The following is a 13,661-nucleotide window of genomic DNA, read 5'->3' as shown; positions in this document are numbered from 1 at the left end:
CATTCCAACTAGTGCACCACAACTGGTCAAAGGCCGTGGTATGTGCTTTTCTGTCTGTGGGAAAGTGCATATAAAAGATCCCTTGCTGCATTAGGAAAAATGTAATGGGTTTCCTCAGATGACTACGAGTCAGAATGACCAAATGTTTGTCATCCAGTAGCCGATGATTAATTAATTAATGTGCTCTAGTGGTGTTGTAAATCAAAACAAACTTCTCGTATGACATTTTGTTTGCCATCCTTGGCTTGGTAAACTCGAGCCCTAATTAGCGACAGTTACTGAATGGCTGTAGATCATGGGCTTTATACCAATGACAGTTTGTTTGCTGCTAGACAAGTTATTGATTATACTTGGTTTTTAATTTTGTGTTTATTTCTTACAAAAGTTACTGGTTTAAAATTGCTGTAGTCAGACTCAAAATTGCTGTAGTCAGACTCAAAATTGCTGTAGTCAGACTCAAAATTGCTGTAGTCAGACCTAGTCAGACTCAAAATTGCTGTAGTCAGACTCAAAATTGCTGTAGTCAGACTCAAAATTGCTGTAGTCATATTCAAAATTGCTGTAGTCAGACCTAGTCAGACTCAAAATTGCTGTAGTCAGACCCAAAATTGCCATAGATGAGCATCTTGCCTCTAGAGATGGCATAAACTCGTGTCAGGATTCATGTATGACCCTCGCTCTTGCTCGGGCAATACAAAAATCCTGACACTTGTTTCGTAAAAAAATCAGTACGACACACAAGCTCGTGTAATAATCTCTATATGTAATAGTCAACCTCGACATACATACAATATCACCATGGTTTTATACTTAAAACACAGTATGTCATGTGCAAGGTTCTTCATGTTGTTTTTGTCGTTTCTGTATGTTAATGTCAGGCCTAGCTCTGGTACTCGCCAATTAAGTTCGCCAATCGCGAATTTTCAAAACAATTGGCAAATTTTATTTTCATTTGACGAATAAATTTCATGTAATCTGGGTGTTTGAAATTATTGAAGTTTAAATTGATGATTTGGCGAAAGTTTCTGTTCAACCAAAGCTAGCCTTGAATGACGTTATTTTTTTAATGTTAAATTGAAAACACAAAATTACTGACAGTTAAAACGATGTAAGACATTTAGGGTTGAAAGTGAAATCTTCACAGTCACTTACATGTATTTATTGAGTTGTGTTTTTTTCAGAGATTGAGATGGGGACGAAGGTAATCGTTGATATGCGAGACAACCAGACAATCCTGCAGCCATTAAAAGACGGGTAAGTCCACAAAACATCGATCATAGTCAAGACTTGAAATTTCATTCTCTCAAATAGGTAACAATCTCTGGTTCTTGCATTTCAATCTTTAGTGGAAGTTGCGTCTTTCTCCCTGCCATTTTCAAGCCATGATGTCGATCACCATTGTTTTCCTGTGTATCCTGATACATTTAATGTTGTTGTGCAATTTTAAATTGACATTTGTTTTTTAATCACAAAAACTACTATCATAGAATCTGTTGTTGCTTTTTATGCTTTAATACAATGTATATGTTATTTAGAGACTTATATAATCTGAAAGACAAAACTGTAATATATGATCAGAGCTGTATCTCTGCACAATGCAGAGTCAAATGGGCATTTGGCAAAATACATAGAGTTGCATGATTCTATGAATCTCTATCTAGTGCCTCGTCTAGGGGAGGAAATTAATATTGTGGAATGAGAAGCAATCTCTGCTTGTAAACATTTACTCTAGAAGCAAATTCTAAACCACTTGTACCAGTATAAAACCTTACTCTCATTTTATGTATTTTTTTTTTTTTTTTTTTTTTTTTTTTTTTTTTTTTACAAAATGTAATTTAAATACTGGTTGTCCTACTGTTATTTTTGTATATAGGCCTCAAATTTGGCAAATAAGAGATCAATTGAGGCCATATAAATTTGTCCTATATACATATGGAAAGTTTTTGGAGAAATTTCGGCCAGAAGGCAGCTTGGGTAACAAGGCAAGACCTTTTAGCAAGTGTCTTAATAGTACATATAACACAACAGCACCCATTCAATATATATAAGTTAGAACAGTTTCGTGTTTTTATAATGATATTTGAGAATGCTAACCAATTATTAACATGCAAACTAAGGTTTGGACAGTTTAGCCGTGAGGCTCTGTTTAATGTTCAGGGCATTGTCATGGGGCATGTGACTATAGGGCATTGCCACGGGGCATGTGACTATAGGGCATTGCAGCAATTTGCCACATGAGCGCTGTTATTAGTGTTAAGTTTGAGTCCTGTGTGGCACTAATGTCCTAATCTGATTAGTTGTTCAATGGAAAGTGAAACCTGCTCATTAAATTGATGATCAGAAAGTATTCTGTGTATCTTTTCATTGTCAGTTGCTTCTTGCTCCTGTCAGTTTCAAAGGTTGCATATTTCAGACATGTCACGGAAACTGTCATTGCACTGAAATCAACATGTGCGTTAACAAATGAATATAATTACAAACATCCTGCTGTTGTACGATTTAAAAAAATAAATTAATTGTGACTGGATGATATCACTTAATAACTGAATATTATTCTTCGATTATTAAATGCAAAAAAGAAGTCATTATGAACAACTGGAATGTCATTATCGTAAAACGTTTATCATGTCATGGATGATTATTATGTTATGATTAAAGAATATATTTGTGTATTTTTCAATCTATGAGCTGTACTGTCTTAATTATTAGAATTGGTTTTCATTTCATAAAATGACTTCATTGAAATATAGCAACTAACTTCACTAGGGTGTGCTGTTTTATACAATTTGTGACAGTAAATAAGTTTTATATATATATATATATATATATATATATATATATATATATCAGTTGATAAATTCACACATGAAATGACAATCAATTCTTGTGTACATACAACCTTGTCCGACAGTTGAAGTTTTTTTAACACTCATGAATCAGGGTTTCTGCCGGAGGGTAAAATGTGTATAGTGCCACACCTAAATTGTTTGCAGATTTTTTTTGTTTAAGTTAAACATTTGACAAAATTAATTACTCTTATCATTACTGTATAATTCTCTTAACTTCAACCCTAAACGTAACTCATTTTCTTCTGGGAGACCCTCCCCCACCCCCCACCCCTTACCCCTTGTTGACTGTGGTTGGATTCAATTCCATAGCACCATACACAAAAATTTCTTTCTGGCAGAAACACTGTGAATGTATACAGGAGTACTATAAATTGAAAATACATTGTAGCAGATAAACATGATTTAACCACCTGAGTACTGCAGGCGAGATACTGTATACTGTATATATTGCATTCCCCAATTCATATTTCCCCGCCGTTTTGCACACGACACTCACCGGAAACGGAAATATAATAAAACAAAATTTTTTTTTTTTTAAATGGTGGCTTTTGTTTTGATTTTTTTCAATTAAAAATACCTTGAAATTTTGAATTCAAAAAGTGGTTTTCGGCAAGTGTTTTCGCTTGACAACAATGGCGGCATGTCGCAGTCTTTTCAGGGATCGATAGCTGATTGTAACAGCTAATTTGATAATAAATTTGATCGTTTTACCAACAACGAAAATCACCAAATATTGAAATATAAATCGTAGTTCGGGTTCCAAAAAAAATTCTGGTGAGAAAACCACTGTTATCGGGAATAATGGACATAAATACTGGGCAGCTGGCAACAAACACAACTTTTTAGATTTTTTGCCTAATTTTAATCACCATTAGCTGATCTAAAAATAATAAAAATGAAAAAAAACCCCACAAAAATAATACTTACTGATTAATTTATGAACTTTATTTCATGTATTTATAAAACATTTAAGTGAATATATTTGAGTAAAAATTATAAACTTGTACCCACTCAACGTGGTTTTTGTTAAAAATTAATCCAGTAGTCTAAAGGTTAAAAGGTTGAATACTGACGGGAAGTGTACACCAGGTGAGTTTTATTCAGCGGCAAAACAGTGCGGTGGCTGATGCTACCGACCTGTGACAATTTATATCTCAACGATGGCAATTGGCGTCGGTGCCGCTGTTAATTTCAAGACATGGCATCCCCGTGGACATTTTTTAATGTGTATCCAAGAGTACCCCAACAGTGTTTCTGCCAGAAAGAAATGTTTTGGGTATGGCGCTATGAAATTGATTAATTACAATGTGTGTGCTGAATGCTACCACAGTCAACAGGAGGTATGAGGTGGGGGGGGGGGGGGGGGGGGGGGGGGGGCTCATCCAGAAAGAAAATGGGTTAGGGTTAGGGTTAAGAAAATCATACAGTAATGACAAAGAGTTTTGTCAAAAGGTCAACTTAAAAAGTTTTTAAATCTACAAAAATATTTGGGTATGGCACTATACCTGTTTTAACCCTCTGTGAGAAACCCTACCCAGTGTAGATCCACTTTCTTAGCATCTGGGAAATAATTTGAGTGTAATTTATGTAAGTAAAGTATGCATTTGGAGGGAAAGTTTGTTGTGTTTAACAACACCACTAGAGCACATTGATTTATTAATCATCGGCTTTTGAATGTCAAACATTTAGTATTTTGATATATAGTCTTAGAGAGAAAACCCACTACATTTTTCCATTAGTAGCAAGGGATCTTTTATGTAAACCATCCCACAGACAGGATAGAACATACCACAACCTTTGATATATACCAGTTGTGGTGCATTGTTGAAATGAGAAATAGCCCAATGGGTCCACTGACAGGCATTGACCGACTGCACATCAAGCTAACGCTTTACCACTGGGCTACGTCGCCCTCATTCGGAGGGAAATGCCAGTCTTTTGCAAGCATGGCAGATTAATATTCCACATGCTTTTGAAAATCATGTGGATGGCATTAAGATAATATACTGTTCGTGTGTACACCCTTGTCCGATGGTTGACGTTTTCTATAACACAGGTTGAAGAGATTACTTCGACTCAGCACACTCATGGCTGCTTATGGCAGAAATCTGTAGCATAAGATTTGATTAGTTAGGAGCTTAAAGACAACTGTGTGTCATGTTGTCACAGGAAGTGGACGTCGTTATCCAATCAACACCCACACAGTGGGGATGTTTTTTTAAGCTTGACAGCTACTTGTATTTTAGACATGATGAAGATTCCAGTGGTGTTTTCGTAACAGGCCAGTGTATTCGTACATTCTATACATCTGTAGTTTGTTATGTCAGATGGGGTTGATGGGTTCATTGATCAAGGATTAAGGAAATGTTTTATTAACGATGCACTCAACACATTTTATTGACGGTTATATGGCGTCAGACATATGGTTAAGAACCACACAGATACTGAGAGAGGAAACCCGCTGTTGCCACTTCATGGGCTTTTGATTAGCAGCAAGGGATCTTTTATATGCACCATCCCACAGACAGAATAACACATACCACAGCCTTTGATATACCAGTTGTGGTGTAATGGCTGGAGTGAGAAATAGCCCAATGGGCCCACCGACGGGAATCGATCCCAGACCGACCGCACATCAAGCGAGCGCTATACCACTGGGCTACGTCCCGCCCCCCGATCAAGGATTAATACTTGTATAGGTTGTTGTTTGACCATTATTTAATGAGAATTGGTCAGTGTTATTAATAATAATTAATATAGATTATAATTATGTACATGTTTCCTATCCATCCATCCATCCATCCATCCATCCATCCATTCATCTATCCATTTATCCCATCATTCCATCCATCCATATATATATATATATATATATATATATATAGATAGATATATATATATGTAGATATATATATATATATGTGTGTGTGTGTGTGTGTGTATGTATGTATACAGGTATACAGTGTATCCCCATAAAATTGGACACTCATTAAAAAACAAAAAAATCCCTCAAAACCAGACATTTTTCACAATCCAATTTCAAATACATACATGTATATGAGTAGAGAATAAAACCTCTGTAAGGTGTAATACAAGACTTTGTATTTGGTTGGTGTCCACTTTAAATGGGTTTCATTGTGTGTAGAAACCCATCAGTACACTCAATGAATATGTCATATATCATATATGACGCGTATACTGTGCATATGTGTACAGTATACATTGTTTATATTTGTACTACATGTACATGCATTATATGACCTGGCTTTTGACATCTCACATATTTGTCATCATGTTTGCTGAATGCTTGTCGCAGTGATGGTTGTGTTAAATACAGATAGACCATCCCTTGCAGTTTCTGCTTTATTACAGTCCCACCCAGTGCTTTAGTAGTTCGTGGGTGGACGAATTCATTGGTGCGGGCGTTACAATTTCACATTCTATGGAAAAAATTTTTTCTGTTCCGTGCCCTTTATTATCATTGAAACCTATTGCAAAATGTTTTTCCATAATCTTTGTATTGGTGGATTATGTAACATGACAATGGAAAACGGATTTTCGGTTCCGTGAATTTGCTGATATGCTACTGACATGCTTTGGGAAATTGTTACTGTGTAAAATCTGAATTGTAATGGTGGTTTTATTTTGGGGGGGGGGGGGGGGGGGGGGGGGGGGGTAGGGCAGTGGTTGTTTGTGAAACTTTTTTGTTCTTTTTTTGTTAGTTCTTTAACTACAGTCAAATGTTATCTCCATGTTAAATTGACCAAACAATTAAGATATCAGTGGTTTGAGATAAGCATAATATTTGTTAGTAAACGTTATTCCATGAAACTATCTTTTTTTTAAACCTCAACTTTACTTGACATTGCATGACAAGAAAATAGGTTGAGATAATGATATTTGACTATTGAAAAAAAAAAAAAAAAATAAGAGAAAAGGAGAAACCAGAAAAAATTACGGCAGAAGTTCTAAAGAAATAGGTTTGGGCAAATTATCCATATTAGAGTTACAGCAGAGAACTTGTAAACATACTGGGTAAGTCTGTGTGACCATCAGAATTGAGACCAGGAGAAAATAAAGATTTATAGGATATTAAACTCGCTTTCATTTCGTATCATGTTTATGTCCCGATTGAAATAATTTTCATTTGTCAATTAATTAAGAGCTTTAACGAGTAACAATGAAAATTATTTCATGAGGGACATAAACATGATACGAAATGGTAGCGAGTTCAATATCCTATTTATTACCCATAATTGATCTTAATTTAAATCACTCAACTCATTTTGTTGACATCCCTGTAAGGTTGTAGTGCGCCAATCGATGACGTCATCGTGTGACGTCAAAAGTGTTACGTCCCTCTTGGCGTTCTAGTGGGACGTATCACTTTGATATGTACCAAGATATTTTTAACCATATGGTTAATAAAACAATTTATTGTGCCTAAAAGCTAGTGCCGCAACATAATTGAGGCTATGAATGTAGCGGGAGTCTGTACTTCAACGAATCCCACATTTTAGTTGGAAGTGTAAGATGATGAGATGGAATCCCGTCTATCTATTACATGTACGATTCTGTCGTTATTTTAAAAACAACATTCCCAAATTCATTGTGCTTGGAAATGGTTCACTGACATAGTCCAGATTGTAATATTTGATCACCATCTTTCTGCCAGTAAATAATTTGAGGGTATATGCAGAGTTCGTAGCAGTCTTTAAATTCCTTAAAAGTCTTTAAATTTGAAAAATTTGAAAGTCTTTGAATTGTGATAAAAGTCTTTAAATTCTCACAAATCATAGCCAAAGCAATGGTGGTATCTTTTACAGCTGCATACACTTGATATTTTCCAGTTACAAGGTTTAACCTGTCATGATGCATGTCAAAAAGCTCAATTTTTTTGCCATGGAAAGCAACATAAACAAACTGATTTGGTATTTTTATCGCATTCTATTGTCATTGACTGCTGTGTAAAAGTCTTTGAAAGTCTTTGAAAATGGCAGGTAAAAGTCTATGAAAGTCTTTGAATTTGTTTGGTCTTTAAGACTATGAACCCTGACATGATAATAAATATAAGTGCCTCTACCAGGTTGTTATAGGTTTGAAATCTTTTAAAACTGAACATGTATTTCATATAGTTTGATAAAATTTAAACAACAGTTCTCTTAGTATAGGCTTACCATAATTTTGTTTAAATTATTAAAATGTCCCGATTAATTTTCTAGATTTTAATGTTAGTAATTTTACTCTTCGTAACCTCTGGCAGAAACCCTGCTCACCAAATACTACAATTTTACTCTTCGTAACCTCTGGCAGAAACCCTGCTCACCAAATACTACAATTTTACTCTTCGTAACCTCTGGCAGAAACCCTGCTCACCAAATACTACAATTTTACTCTTCGTTATCTCTGGCAGAAACCCTGCTCACCAAATACTACAATTTTACTCTTCGTAACCTCTGGCAGAAAACCTGCTCACCAAATACTACAATTTTACTCTTCGTAACCTCTGGCAGAAACCCTGCTCACCAAATACTACAATTTTACTCTTCGTAACCTCTGGCAGAAACCCTGCTCACCAAATACTACAATTTTACTCTTCGTAACCTCTGGCAGAAACCCTGCTCACCAAATACTACAATTTTCAGTAATTACAAGTACTGATTATTATTGGTCATTGATGAATTAAATTGAAAAAAAAGGAATAAAGTTTGTTTTAGTTAATGACGCCACTAGAGCACATTGATTTTTATCTTTATCATCAGCTATTGGATGTCAAACGTATGGTCATTCTGACATATTTCTTTAGAGGAAATCTGCTGCCACCACATAGGCTACTCTTTATGATAAGCAGCAATGGGTCTTTTATATGCATTTTCCCACAGACAGGACAGCACATACCATGACCTTTGATGAACAAGTTGTGGATCACTAGTTAGAACTGAAAATAGCCCAAACTGCAAATGGGTCTACTGAGAAGGATAGATCTGAGGACCGACCACTTCACAGGCAGACACGCTACTGCTTGAGCTACATCCCACTCCCGAATTAGATTGAAAGTAGTTTGGTATTTTCTGCTATCAGTTGTTAAATTTAAAACTGGACCAGACACCGAATTATGGTGCATGACTGGTCAACCACAAACAGTGCAACATGTGTTAATGATTCAGTAGATGTATCACAGTTAATTAAGTTAATGTATGGTGAAGCCCAACAAGGTGCTTATTAAGCTGTTTGGATGTAAACATGTCAGTGGGCTTTTTTTGTTTTGCAAGGCTCACAATAGATTTTGCATAAATTCTGAAGGAGAAGACGCAATCTCTACTTCTGATTTTAGTGCTGGCCCCGTGCTTATAAACCTTAAAGTCTAGACTTTAATAAAAGTCCAGACTTTAACGTCATGGCAATGCCATTCAAATAGCATTACGTTAAAGTCTAGACTTTAATAAAGTCCAGACTTTAACGTCATGGCAATGCCATTCAAATAGCATTACGTTAAAGTCTAGACTTTAATAAAGTCCAGACTTTAACGTCATGGCAACGCCATTCAAACAGCATTACGTTAAAGTCTAGACTTTAATAAAGTCCAGACTTTAACGTCATGGCAACGCCATTCAAACAGCATTACGTTAAAGTCTAGACTTTAATAAAGTCCAGACTTTAACGTCATGGCAACGCCATTCAAACAGCATTACGTTAAAGTCTAGACTTTAATAAAGTCCAGACTTTAACGTCATGGCAACGCCATTCAAACAGCATTACGTTAAAGTCTAGACTTTAAGTTTTATAAGCATGGGCCCTGGAAGAAAATGATAGAATTTAAGATGCATTTTCTAGACCACTTGTAGTGATGATCAGGGCTTTAGACTGCACCAAGGCTAAGGTGATAACTGCTGCTGCGCCCACAGTAAGTATACCCAAAATAAACGTGCCTAAATTAAGTACAACAATGCTGACCTCAAAACCACTCAACTGTTATGCTTGAATTAAATTAAACAGGGTTCGTAGCAGTCTTTTAAATTCCTTGAAAGTCTTTTGAAAATGGCAGGTAAAAGTCTTTGAAAATGACAGGTAAAAGTCTTTGTAAGTCTTTGAAAATGACAGGTAAAAGTCTTTGTAAGTCTTTGAAAATGACAGGTAAAAGTCTTTAAAAATGGCAGGTAAAAGTCTTTGAAAATGGCAGGTAAAAGTCTTTGAAAATGACAGGTAAAAGTCTTTGTAAGTCTTTGAAAATGACAGGTAAAAGTCTTTGTAAGTCTTTGAAAATGACAGGTAAAAGTCTTTGAAAATGACAGGTAAAAGTCTTTGAAAATGGCAGGTAAAAGTCTTTGAAAATGACAGGTAAAAGTCTTTGTAAGTCTTTGAAAATGACAGGTAAAAGTCTTTGAAAGTCTTTGAAAATGGCAGGTAAACGTCTTTGTAAGTCTTTGAAAATGGCAGGTAAAAGTCTTTGAAAATGACAGGTAAAAGTCTTTGTAAGTCTTTGAAAATGGCAGGTAAAAGTCTTTGAAAATGGCAGGTAAAAGTCTTTGAAAGTCTTTGAATTTGTTTGATCTTTAAGGCTATGAACCCTGACATTGCACCAAGGCTAAGGCGATAAACGTGTCCACAATAAGTATACCCAAAATAAACATGCCCAAATTAAGTACAACAATGCTGACCTCAAAACCACTGAACAGTTATACTTGAATTAGATTAAAATTACTTGAAATGAATTTCTGAACATCGGTGGTCCTTTACAGGGTTAGCTCTGGGTCAGCAGAACATGTCGCCAAATTCTCTATTAAACTTGAAAAACACAGTCATTCTGTAACAAAATAACAATTATTACATGAAATTATATCACCAAATTCTCTATTAAACTTCAAAAACCCAGTCATTCTGTAACAAAATAACAATTATTACATGAAATTATATCGCCAAATTAAAATAAAATTTGCCAATTGTTTATGAAATTCACAATTGGTGAATTTGGTGAGTGCCACAGCTAGCCGAGCAGTTTAGCAGTTGTTAATACATGTATGTCACATTAGTGTGCTAAACGAGGCCAAGCTGTACGTAACACAGACAAAAAAACAGGTTGTGGCCAAATTAGTGAGATCTAAGTTTAACTCTGGGTATAAATTAAAATTCACTCTACTTTTATGTAAATTTAGTCTTCTTTGCATACATATACACATGTATCTGATGTTAATGGACTTAATGTTGACATAAGTGGAGCTAATTTATTAATCTGAATAGGTGTACAATGCTTTGAGATGGAAAGCAAAAACCTGCTTGTGAAATTGATTATCAGAGAGCAAATGCACACTGGGTATTTTGAGTGGCAGTATGCATGCATCTTGCTAATTCCTCAGTGCCTGCCATTTTTCGAGCCCTGTTTTGTCATCCTAATTCAGTGATAGAAAAGAGAATTTACCAGTAATGCAGAAACTGATACAACTTTATAAGAAAAGAAACTTTAAAAAAAACCTGAGTCGATTATGACTCATGACAGTTGAATGTACATGTTAGTGGTGACTGAACATACATGTATATGACTGATGTGTATGAATGATGTAATTAATACATGTAATTTATGTGTGTACGTCATCACAAATGCTGATAAAAAGTAAGTTACTCAGTGGTCAGGGTTTCTACCAGAGGGTACAGAGGGTAAAATTACGTACTGTACCTTAAAATCTTGGGAATTAATAGATACATTTTTATAATTTTCAGATAGATTATAGTAAGAGAACTGCTGTTTAAAACTTGTCAAAAGCATATAACTGTTACTTCTCAGATGCAGGTGCGTTTTTAAAAATATGAGAAATGCATTTTGTGATATTAAAAACACCAGGATGACCAAAACCACTTTGAATGTACGTAAATTGATAATCTAAGCAATAAAATGTAAGTAAAGTATGACTTAAGTTATGAAAACCAGTTATAATAGTAAGAGATATGCGTTAGTGTTTAAAACGAGGGTATGTTCCTTTAAAACTTGTCTAAAGTATATAAAGAAACGCATGATCAGGTTTTGTTTTGGGGGCCGGGACATAGCCCAGTGGTAAAGCACTCGCCTGATGCACAGTGGGTCTGGGATCGATCCCCGTCGGTGGGCCCTTTGGGCTTTTTCTCGTTCCAGCCAGTGCACCATGACTGGTATATCAAAGGCTGTGGTATGTACTATCCTGTCTATGGGATGCTGCGTATAAAAGATCTCTTGCTACTCATAAAAAAAATGTGGCAGGTTTCCTCTCTAAGATTATATGTAGCTGATGATCAATAAATCAGTGTGCTCAAGTGGTGTTGTTAAACAAAACAAACTAAACTTTAAAACTGTTGTTTTGTTTTTATTACGTACCCTCAGTTTATTTTCTGGCAGACAGCCTGGTGGTACGTGTACATGTAGCGTGCTTGTCTGTCATAGGTTACAGGATCAATTCCCTTTGATGGAGGGATGGGACACAGCGCAGTGGCAAAGCATTCAGCTGATGGGCAGTCGGTCTGGGATCGATCCCTGTTGGTGGGCCCATTGGGCTAGTTCTCATTACAGCCAGTGCTTCATAACTGGTGTATCAAAGACCGTGGCATGTACTATTCTGTCTGGGGGATGGTGTATATAAAAGATCTCTTGCTGCTAATCAAAAAGAGTAGCCTATGAAGTGGTGGCAGCAGGTTTCCTCTCTCAACATCTGTGTGGTCCGTAATCATATGTCCAACACCATATAACCGTAAATAAAATGTGTTCAATGCGTCTTTAAATAATGTCTTTCCGTCCTTCCCTTGATGGACATTTTAAACTGGCTATACGTGTGGTGTCTTAACATGGTTGCAATTGACATGTGGTTAAGATAGAACAAAGCAGAAGAAACTTGATGTCAGGATCATTGGATCCATTCAATAGACTCATTTGGTTTTGTTTTTTTGTACCAGTATGCAGGCTGTGAATTTAGCAGGATTTCATGCTTCTTTAAATCACAAATTTTGGGTGGGAAATGTAAGATTATGAAATGGAATCCTAAAATATCTGTATCAAATCATGGTTATGATTCTGACAGAATCCTAAAAAATTAATCCGCAAATACAGTGCCTGGTACGCCACCAGTGATGTATATCAAAGGCTGTGGTATGTGCAGTCTTTAGTGTTAGTGTTATTTAAACAAATATTAACAAAGACCATTTTAAGTCCGCTTTTCTGTCATTTTAAAAAGTAGCGTATTTTCATAATTAAATTCAATGAGGTAAGGGTTTATATTCCTTAAAGCCCCAGTCACACTGTCAGGTATTGAGGGCTGTAGATATTGCTACGTTGTTAAAGCCCCAGTCACACTGTCAGGTATTGAGGGCTGTAGATATTGCTACGTTGTTAAAGCCCCGGTCACACTGTCAGGTATTGAGGGCTGTAGATATTACTACGTTGTTAAAGCCCCGGTCACACTGTCAGGTATTGAGGGCTGTAGATATTACTACGTTGTTAAAGCCCCGGTCACACTGTCAGGTATTGAGGGCTGTAGATATTACTACGTTGTTAAAGCCCCGGTCACACTGTGTATTGAGGGCTGTAGATATTGCTACGTTGTTAAAGTCACACCAGTGAGGGCACTACGTTGTTGTCACACTGTCAGGTATTGAGGGCTGGCTGTCACAGATATTGAGGGCTACACGTTGTTAAAACACTGTCAGGTATTGAGGGCTGTAGATATTGCTACGTTGTTAAAGTCACACTGTCAGGTATTGAGGGCTGTAGATATTACTACGTTGTTAAAGCCCCGGTCACACTGTCAGGTATTGAGGGCTGTAGATATTACTACGTTGTTAAAGCCCCGGTCA

At 36.1% G+C, this 13,661-nt stretch overlaps 1 protein-coding gene across 5 annotated transcripts in view; it reads left to right on the top strand.

Annotated features, from left to right (window-relative positions):
- Nucleotides 1-13,661, top strand: part of LOC121377005 (kinesin-like protein KIF13A) — a 397,936-nt gene that overhangs the window by 14,237 nt on the left and 370,038 nt on the right. For all 5 annotated transcript variants that reach the window (XM_041504840.1, XM_041504838.1, XM_041504837.1 and 2 more), the window contains exon 2: nucleotides 1,182-1,254. In XM_041504840.1, coding sequence (XP_041360774.1) covers nucleotides 1,182-1,254 — 73 coding nt within the window. The remainder of the gene's footprint in view (nucleotides 1-1,181; nucleotides 1,255-13,661) is intronic.

Source organism: Gigantopelta aegis, chromosome 7, assembly GCF_016097555.1.
Source record: "Gigantopelta aegis isolate Gae_Host chromosome 7, Gae_host_genome, whole genome shotgun sequence".
In the NCBI taxonomy this organism is placed as follows: domain Eukaryota; kingdom Metazoa; phylum Mollusca; class Gastropoda; order Neomphalida; family Peltospiridae; genus Gigantopelta; species Gigantopelta aegis.
Note: the sequence above shows the minus strand (reverse complement) of the source record. Positions and strands in the feature narration are given on the sequence as shown.